The sequence below is a fragment of the Triticum aestivum genome, chromosome 3B, assembly GCF_018294505.1.
Source record: "Triticum aestivum cultivar Chinese Spring chromosome 3B, IWGSC CS RefSeq v2.1, whole genome shotgun sequence".
Taxonomy (NCBI): domain Eukaryota; kingdom Viridiplantae; phylum Streptophyta; class Magnoliopsida; order Poales; family Poaceae; genus Triticum; species Triticum aestivum.
The window spans coordinates 70,040,014-70,049,184 of NC_057801.1; the positions used below are offsets into that span (position 1 = coordinate 70,040,014).

At 40.5% G+C, this 9,171-nt stretch overlaps 1 protein-coding gene across 1 annotated transcript; it reads left to right on the forward strand.

Annotated features, from left to right (window-relative positions):
• The first annotated feature begins 496 nt into the window (after positions 1-496).
• On the forward strand, positions 497-6,151 carry LOC123068635 (very-long-chain (3R)-3-hydroxyacyl-CoA dehydratase PASTICCINO 2A). The gene is made up of 9 exons (XM_044491245.1): positions 497-742; positions 827-938; positions 4,062-4,080; positions 4,207-4,295; positions 4,390-4,443; positions 4,548-4,618; positions 4,744-4,825; positions 4,917-5,013; positions 5,796-6,151. Exons 1-9 carry the CDS (start codon positions 672-674, stop codon positions 5,864-5,866), a joined length of 666 nt encoding a protein of 221 aa, XP_044347180.1. The 5' UTR covers positions 497-671; the 3' UTR covers positions 5,867-6,151.
• The last annotated feature ends 3,020 nt before the right edge of the window (positions 6,152-9,171 follow it).

The window sequence follows — 9,171 nt, forward strand, 5'->3', positions numbered from 1 at the left end:
GCTGAGCCCGAGGGACAGTCGGCGGTGTATTTGTCGGTGAATCGACGGCAGTAGCGATCAGAGTGTCCTGAGGAAGAGCTGGTACCTGCATGCGGTGCGGAGGATTTGTCGGGGCTGTGTGGGCCGCTTCCCGGCCAATCCATGGCAAGGCGCAGCTGCCGGTGGCCGGAAACGCCAAATCCGGCAGCGGCGACAACAGTCGCAGATCCCCTTGATTTTTGGCCGGCGGCGGGACGAGGAGGTGGTGGAGTACATCGGCGGAGGCCTACAAGGCTTCCCCGTCGGTCACCCTTTGCCGGCAGTGAGGGGGGTAGGAGGGGCAGCAGGGGCAAAGATGCGGCGTGGGAGGGAAGGGAGAAGCGGCAGAGAAGAGCCGTTCCGTTTTACTCGGTGGAGCAAAGAGGGAGTAAAAATAGGAAATTTTTTAAGGAGAGAAATAAAATTATAGTACTTCGTTAGGCTGGATTGGGAATCGGCTAGGTGCCAATAAAGGTAAATATACCCCACTAACCAGTTAGAGGGAGTAAAAAGATAAAAGATAAATATACTCCAGATCCGCCACCGCCGCGTGCTATTTCTTCCATCCGCCTCCGTGTTGCAGCGGGACATCGGCGGCCATTATTTGATCCGCGGCAGGCGCGTCCCAGCCCTGCGCCGTCTTCTAGTCTAGAATGGCGGGCGTCGGGTCGGCGGTGCGGCGGCTCTACCTCTCCGTCTACAACTGGGTCGTCTTCGTCGGATGGTGCGCCTCCTTTCCTCGGATGGATGGATGGATCTCTGGTTTCTTGCTTTGGGTCTGACAAGTTCGGATCTCTTTGGCTGGCAGGGCGCAGGTGCTCTACTACGCGGTGACGGCGCTGCTGGCCGGCGGCCATGAGGGCGTCTACGCCGCCGTCGAGCGCCCGCTGCAGCTCGCGCAGACCGCCGCCGTCATGGAGGTCCGCTTCTCTTCTTCCCCCCTCTCTCCCACCTCTTTGAGTTGACTCCTAGCTTCAAAATTTGACTTGCTAAAAGAGCATGAATGTCAGTCAAAATATGCAGTAACTTTTACCCTCTTAGGCCTTGTTTGGTCAGGAGTGTTTCCAAGGCTGGGGATTTTTGGGGATTTGGTGAACCCCTCCCCTTCACCAAATCCCCACCAGACCTCTTCCCCGTCCCAAACCCCTTCCCCATCTGTAGTATTGAGTGTTTGGCACATAGAGGTTGGGGATTTTGCTTCAGCTTCGTTCCATCATATATAAATGACTAATGGCTCTCACATCCTGCAATTTTACTCCATGACAGCACACGTGTGAAAAAAACTCAATCTTTACTACAACATGAACAGCCATATATATAGTGCATCAACTACAACTGGAACTAAAGAAATAACATAATCTTTTATTGCTCAAAGGACACACTCCATCCCAAGCCTCAGTGGCATCTGAATAAAGAGCATCAAAGGCCAGCATGCATCAGGATGCAACACCACCACCCATTTTCTTAACAACACCACAATCTACTTAATAGCAGTCATTTTCCATGACTTTGAATCAAACAAAACAAAAAAAAATCATCTGGGCTAAAGAAAGAGAATCGTGTCATCATTTCATAACAACAGTTCCTCGTAGTAGTTCACGGTAAAAGTTCATAATTTTTGATCATTTCGCTTGCCTTCACTTTGCACTCCTGGGAGCGAACTTCTTCCTTGGCTGAAAATAAAATTTGATCATCATTTTTTGTTGGACCAAAAAGTAGAAAATCATGAGCTTGTGGTGTATGTAATAAGTAATAGCACAACAAATTGCAGCTGAACAAAAATATATAAAGCTCCAGCTAGCTTATTACTACTGGATACTAGTAACAGTCCATAGCTAGCTGATGTAAAAGTCCACCTAGCTACTTCCAGTGAAGCAAAGATACAATGCAGTGTGACATATACAAAACTGTAGAGAAAGAAGAAATTTCTATATAGACCATAAATAATTATTCTCTACAGACCGAAAATACTTACTCCATAACACATACATTATAATTATATACATTAATATGTACATGGGTTGACCAGTTCCAAAATATGGTTGTCTTCAAGATGAATGATAAAGGCTATGTCCCGCGGCACGACAACAAACCTACACATAATGTTACAACCTTTTTTCTTATAGGAAGAAACATTGAAAATCAAAGCATACATGATTTACCCTCCCAGAGATTTGATTGGTATCGAGAATGAAAAGAAAAATGCCAAATAGTAATTAAGCTAATATATATAAGCATCTTATTCATTATCATAATCTCTAAGAGCATTGTTAATCAAAATGGACACTTCGCAAATCATGACATGAATAGATAAGCATGTACCTACATGGGAGTTAATTAAAATGGACACTTCGCAAATCAAATCATGCGGGTAGGTAGACTGCCACTTTCAGGAAACAATACACTTACAGATGGCTCGACCCTCTTTTTCTGCAATCTCGAAAACAGTAATTAACTACAAACATGACAGGTAAATATGCCATGGAGTCTGTTTCTTATACTTCATGATCTGAAACAGATCATATATACACTGCAGAGAGAGGTTGACAGAAATGGATCATTTTTCAAATAAAAAAGTGACTGGCAACACGAACTTATCGCTCCAAGTAAATCACCTATTAGACTGTTAACAAAGTACATATTCTCAATGTGTACAAAATAAACATATGGACAGGACCAAAAGAAGAACAAGGACTTAGCAATGTAATTTTGATATAGACTAATTCAAGTTTGTCTGTAGACAAGTAGATCCTCCACATGGATACAGAAACAACTTAAAAATTTGGAACAAGACATGGCTCAATAAAATGCCTAAACTAGTTAAAGAAACTCTCCAACAAGCAGGTCAGACTAGTTGCTGCTGCTGTTTAACGAGGTCATGATCATCCTATGTTAGTAGATTATCTACATGCTTCCCGGACCAGAAGAGGCCACATTATCTTGAGACTTTGTAGCAAATTCTATTTTTTAAATGCAGATCAGGGTGACCTTATGAATGAAAAAAATCAGGCTTGTAGATTTAGGACCTTATAATATGTAGAGCAAGTATGATTGTTCACTACCAAAGTGTATCTATTTCTCTAACAAAAAAACTACAGTTACTTCCTTAACAAAGTGTATGATTGGACATATAAGATCATCATCCATCCATCGATTTCCAGCAAGTATACGTACACTAGTAAATCTCTAGACAAGTAGATCCACCACAGGAATTAAAATGGTCCATCTACCACTACCAGGTGAGGTAATCTAAGAGAAGGTGAACTTGGGGACGACCTTGGTGGCTTGGTGCCCTTGGAGACCGCGTGCTTGGCGATCTTGCCGGAGATGATGAGGCAGTAGGGGGTCACATCCAAGGTGGGGAGAGAAGAAACCCTAGGAAGGGTAGGAGAGGAGAGGGGAGGTGGCGGCGACGACATACCTTAGAAGCCATGCGGCGGCTCTGTCTCCTTGTGGCTGGCGGGAGGCGCCGGCGGCCCTTACTTGTTGACGCCTCGCGTCGAGCGAGCAAAGGGCCAAGCCGCAAGGTAACCCTCGATGCGTGAAAGCCCCGTGGAATGGAGGGGATCGAAGGGGAATTCTGTGGCTGGCCCGGTATAAGCCCTGTACAACAAACATAAGCTTGGGGAATTTAGGGGCTTTGTAGCCCAACAGGGAAAATCTTCTAAAAGCCTCCCCAAGCCCTGTGTGCCAAACAAGGCCTTAAGGTGTGGTTTCTCATATAGATCAAGTAGGATGGATTATTGCTCTGAACTGAGTTAAGGCAGAGACAAAATGGAGTTGACCAAACAGTAAAAACAGTCTGAATGCGGTGCCCCAAATCGACCAGATTACTCTGTGAACCGAGCTGAGTACCGCTAAGAGAAACTCATCAAAACATCACGATGATGATTCAACTCCATTGTTATTTCTGTGCTCACAACTTTGTTCTGAATTTAATGTGGTGTCCTGATCTACTTTATTTCTTTGCACATCCAAGTTTGAGAGTTACTGACAATCTTGTGTTTGCCTGGCACTGGCGGTCATGCTGCTGGTGGGCGCAGATTCTTCATGGGCTCGTAGGTATGAAGTTATTCTTACTTTTCTTCAAAAATCGTCAAGTATCAGATTTTCAAAATAAGACTGCTCTTCGTCACTCTTTTGGTATCTATTCATTTTTAGTAATTGTTGTAATAATCTGAATTTTAGGGTTGGTGAGGTCTCCGGTCACTGCAACTCTTCCACAAATAGGATCGAGGTTGTTTCTTACATGGGGCATCCTGTGGAGCTTTCCTGAGGTACCATCCGATCACTTGCGAGTTGTACTGGATTAATGAAACTAGAAACTGGTTTGACAATGTTGACTAATCACTTTGTACATTTGTCTTGCAGACACAATCTCATATTCTTGTAACTTCTTTGGTCATAAGCTGGTCCATCACCGAGGTACTTCTTACAAATTTCCTTTGCCGAGGTTCAAATTGGAAATTTTGGATGACCTCTATATTTGAGAACGTAACATGATGCAGAGTTTGTTGGGTTTCATGTAGATCATTAGATATTCTTTCTTCGGCTTGAAGGAGATGCTTGGATTTGCACCTTCTTGGCTTTTATGGCTTAGGTTAGTACGATTTCCGTCAAGTAGGGGCATCATCTCATCAAATTTAGAGGAAATTTATTACCTATTCAAAAACATTATTTTGAAAGTGAACTTCATTCATTTGTTGTGGCACTGCTTATATGTAGGTATAGCACATTTCTGATATTGTATCCTATCGGTATCCTTAGCGAAGTTGGTCTAAGCTACATTGCTCTGCCTTATATGAAGGTAACTAGAATTATTAAAGAAGAGAAGAAAATTCCATGTTATTCATTTAATAATAATCTTGTCTAACTATTTTTATCTTTTGGGTAACCAGGTATCTGAAAAATACTTTGTTAAAATGCCTAACAAATGGAATTTCTCCTTCGACTACTTCTACACATGTGTTATCGCCATTGGTGTCTATGTTCCAGGTACATAACCCCCTCTTACCTCGCTTTTACCCTTTGAGTTAAATACACCTACAGTGCATCAACTTGCACCGCGGGAACACTTTCATACAAAAACTTGAAAATTGAGACAAATGGGTCACTAAACTTGCTTTGCGGGAACAAAATCATACGAATTAGTCCGAAACGGCCACATGACTCGCCACGTCGGCAGGGTAGGAGGAGTTGGTGGCTGGTCAGTTTGTAGAAACCCCTTTGAGTAATCTAAACATTGAACCCGCAGTGCTGATTGAGATTGAGAAGGGGGGGGGGGGGGATTTATGGATAACCGTGTACTTATGCCAAAAGTCAGGTTGGCACCAGTAACCCTCTCCAAACCCCTTCGCTCTTCATCTTCGTGGCCTGTTCATCTCCTATTCCGCATCGTTGTCGCTTGTTCGTCTCCTATTCCGCATCGTTGTGGCTGCTAGTTTCAGTTTGTTATTTGAACATATAACGTGGACGTTTTTGAAAATATTCCTCCTGGAACATGCAAGTCGCTACAACCGACGTGGCGTCCTACGTGGCCGTTTCGGACTAATTTGTATGATTTTGTTCCCGTAAAGCAAGTTTAGTGACCCATTTGTCTCAATTTTCAAGTTTCTGTATGAAAGTGTTCCCGTGGTGCAGGTTGGTGTACTATAGTTGTATTTAACTCTTACCCTTTGCATTTGTAGTGATTGTCATCCTTTGACATTAATAAAGCGATGCTATAAGTGAAGTAGGACCTCACGGAACATTTTGTTGTTTAACTTGGGTGACTGCAGGTGGGCCGCACATGTTCACGTACATGCTTGCCCAGAGGAAGAAGGCCCTGTCAAAGGCAAAGACTGCATGAAGTTGATGTGAGCCTTATAGTTGGAGCATGCAATGCAAACCCTGCAGTCTCATGTTGTACGAATAGTCGGTGTGAGTTGTCATTGTTAGACATGAATTACCCGGCATGTGTTGTAACGATGATGATTGTTGGATTTCTCATGGTTGAATTAATCATTGATCAACCTCTGCATTGAGACAATGATTATGACCATCAGATAAAAACAATATTCATCTTTGGAAGTGCTCATCCATTATGAGCCAATGACAAGATCTCATCTTAACAAGGAAAACTTTGTGGAGCAAATGGTACACTGGTTATTCCAGAGGACATGTGCTGTCTTTATTCTAGTACATGTGCATGTATAATCTTATTACAAGATACAGTGGATTGTGCATCTTTACAAGATCCTTAACTTTTACACAGGGGCAATATACAGTGGATACATTATTGTGCATCTTTACACAGGGGCGATACACAGTGGATACATTATTGTGTATCTGGGGTTTGCAAGCTAATTAAGTGTGTGTTTAAAAAAAAGCTAATTAAGTGTGTAGACATCTGCTCCTAAAGAGAAAATCTGTCAATTTATTGGATGTACAACATTCTGAATTGGAATGAAATGAGGACTTCCTTCAAAGTCCCAAAGATTATTCCTTACGGGGTCCCTTCCGATTTAGTGTCCCTATTAAACGGTCATGTTCATGTCAGCATATAATGCACTAAAAAAACCAGAGATCTAAATAGCCTAGATGGTTTAGGGCTTTCCTGTTCTTATCTTTACTCTTTACCTAATAATAAAGTAAATTGGGTTTTCTGGTCGTCCTTCATACATTTTGCAAAAAAGTCCCTCTATTTTTCGTAAATAAACCCACGGTACACGTTCAAGTCACTCTTGAACCGTTTTTTTTGCATTTTCTTGGAAACCCCTGATGTTTTAGGTAATCAACCCGCCGTCCATATTTAAGTCAACTGAATCATTTTTTGTTTTAACATAAAACCCCCCGACTTTTCGGTTAATCAATTCGCAGTTTACCTAAAACAAAATTATCAATATCTTTTAAACCGTAACTCCAATTTTAATATAGTATGAAACTTGATTAGAAAAATGTGTAGAATCTAAATATGATGCTATTTTTAGCTGTTAAATATTTTTAAAATATTATTTTGGTGTGAACTTAATCTATAATGTACGATCCGTTTTTCTTTCTTACTGATAGAGAGGAAAGAAAACATCGATAACCACGCATGCACACCTGTGAAAAACCTCGCGGGGAAAACGAACATATTTCTCATCTTATTTTGAGCGAGTGTGCGCGAGAGAGACGCCTTAGAACTGACCGCATTCAAACACGTTTTCGTTGTGTAAGCACTGAGACCACCATCAACAACACAAATGTGATGCCATATGAAAATAAAGGACGTGAACACATTAGGGTTTTGAGTAATGGTTATTGGGTTAAGAACATGTGTTATTTACTCTTCCGTTGCAACGCACGAGCTCTTTTGCTAGTTAACAATAAATAAAATTGGGTTTCTGGTCGCCCGTCGTTGCTAGCGATTTTGCATAAAAGTCCCTCGGTTTATAAGAAATTAACCCGCAATCCTGTTTTAAGTGAGAACGGATCGTTTTTTTTGCATTTTACACAAAACCCCCTACCTTTCATGCTAATTAACCCGCGATCCACATTAAGGCACTGCGAATTGTTTTTTGCAGTTTTACATAAACCCCTCAGATATATGCGTTGATCACCCTGCAGTGTATTAAAAATAAAAAAATAATTTTTTTTAAAATAACCATATCTTTTAAACTGTAAGTCCAATTTTAACATGTTATATATGAAAATTGATTAGAAAAATATGTAGAATATTAATACGACATTATTTTTAGACGTCAACCATTTTTACATTCGGTTTTGGAAAATATTTAAATGTTTAAAAAATATTCGTATCTTTTAAACCGTAACTCCAATTTTAACATGTTATATATGAAAATTAATTAGAAAAATGTGTAGAATATGAACATGACATTAGTTTTTACAAGTCAAGCATTTTAAAATTCGGTTTAGGAACAGATTTAAATGTTTTAGAAAATATTCATATCTTTTAAACCTAACTTTAATTTTAACATGCTATATATGTAAAATGATTAGAAAAATGTGTACAATCTGAATATGATATTGTTTCACATGTGGTATTTTTTTCCCGTTGCAATGCACGGGCTCTTTTGCTAGTTTTACATAAAAGCGGAACCAGGCTATATTGTGTACACAAAAAGCTCGGCTATCTTGTCAGAATTATAAGATACTATAACGTATGCAAGTGAGCATAGTATGGTTTGAAATGATTGGGGGTATATCTGAAGAGAGTGCAATCCTCTGAATAACCACACTCTGACACACCAAGCCGCAATCTTCCTGTTAGCTTCTTGTCTGGATTTTCTAAAGACCAGAATGGAACGATTCCTCGCCAACTCACATCAGTTCTTAACCAGTCCACAAAAGTAATCAATCAAACTAACATTTGACATCAAACTGGTTGTCACAGCAGCTAGCTAGCTAAGTATTAGCCACCCAAATATCAACAAACTCAACACCATTTTGGGAAAACAATCTAAAAGAAAACTGGACGATATTAAAGTACTCCCTCCATTCCAAAATAGATGACTCAACTTTGTACTAAGTTTAATACAAAGTTGGGTCATCTATTTTGGAACGGAGGGAGTACTACTGAAAAAGCAAAGTAATTTCTGATGTTGGTGTACGTGTGAGATAAAAGTTAACAAGACTCCACGGAGACAATAAAACATAACTCGAATGTTAGTATATACGTTATAATAGTTTACGAATCTCGTTCCTTGTTTTAGCCACTTACTCTGTACGGATAAAATGCCCGAATTAACAACCACACTTATCATGTTCAATTTTTCAGTTACAATGATAAAAATCAGAAAAGGTTATAGCCAGTTCTAATCATGACTCTCTGTGAACAAGTAAGGCTTTATGGATACTCTCTTGTGTTGAAGTATATACATGGATTTGCCCAACCTTGTCCATCGGTTCGGACTTTTGGTTCTACTGGTCGGTTGGTGCATGAAACTCAATATCTTCAATAATCTCATTGCTGTCCAACCATTTTCCCCGTAAATTTTATAGAAAGGGTAAAAAGTTTTGAAATAATATGGCTGCAAGTTAAATAGTTGTGCTCTCTAACAGTGACTAGAAGTGCTGCTCTAATAATCCCTAGAATGCAGGCAGCTCTGAAACAACCAGCTGCAGCTAATCGTAACATCATATTTGTCACTTAACCAAAGCCACTTTGTTGGA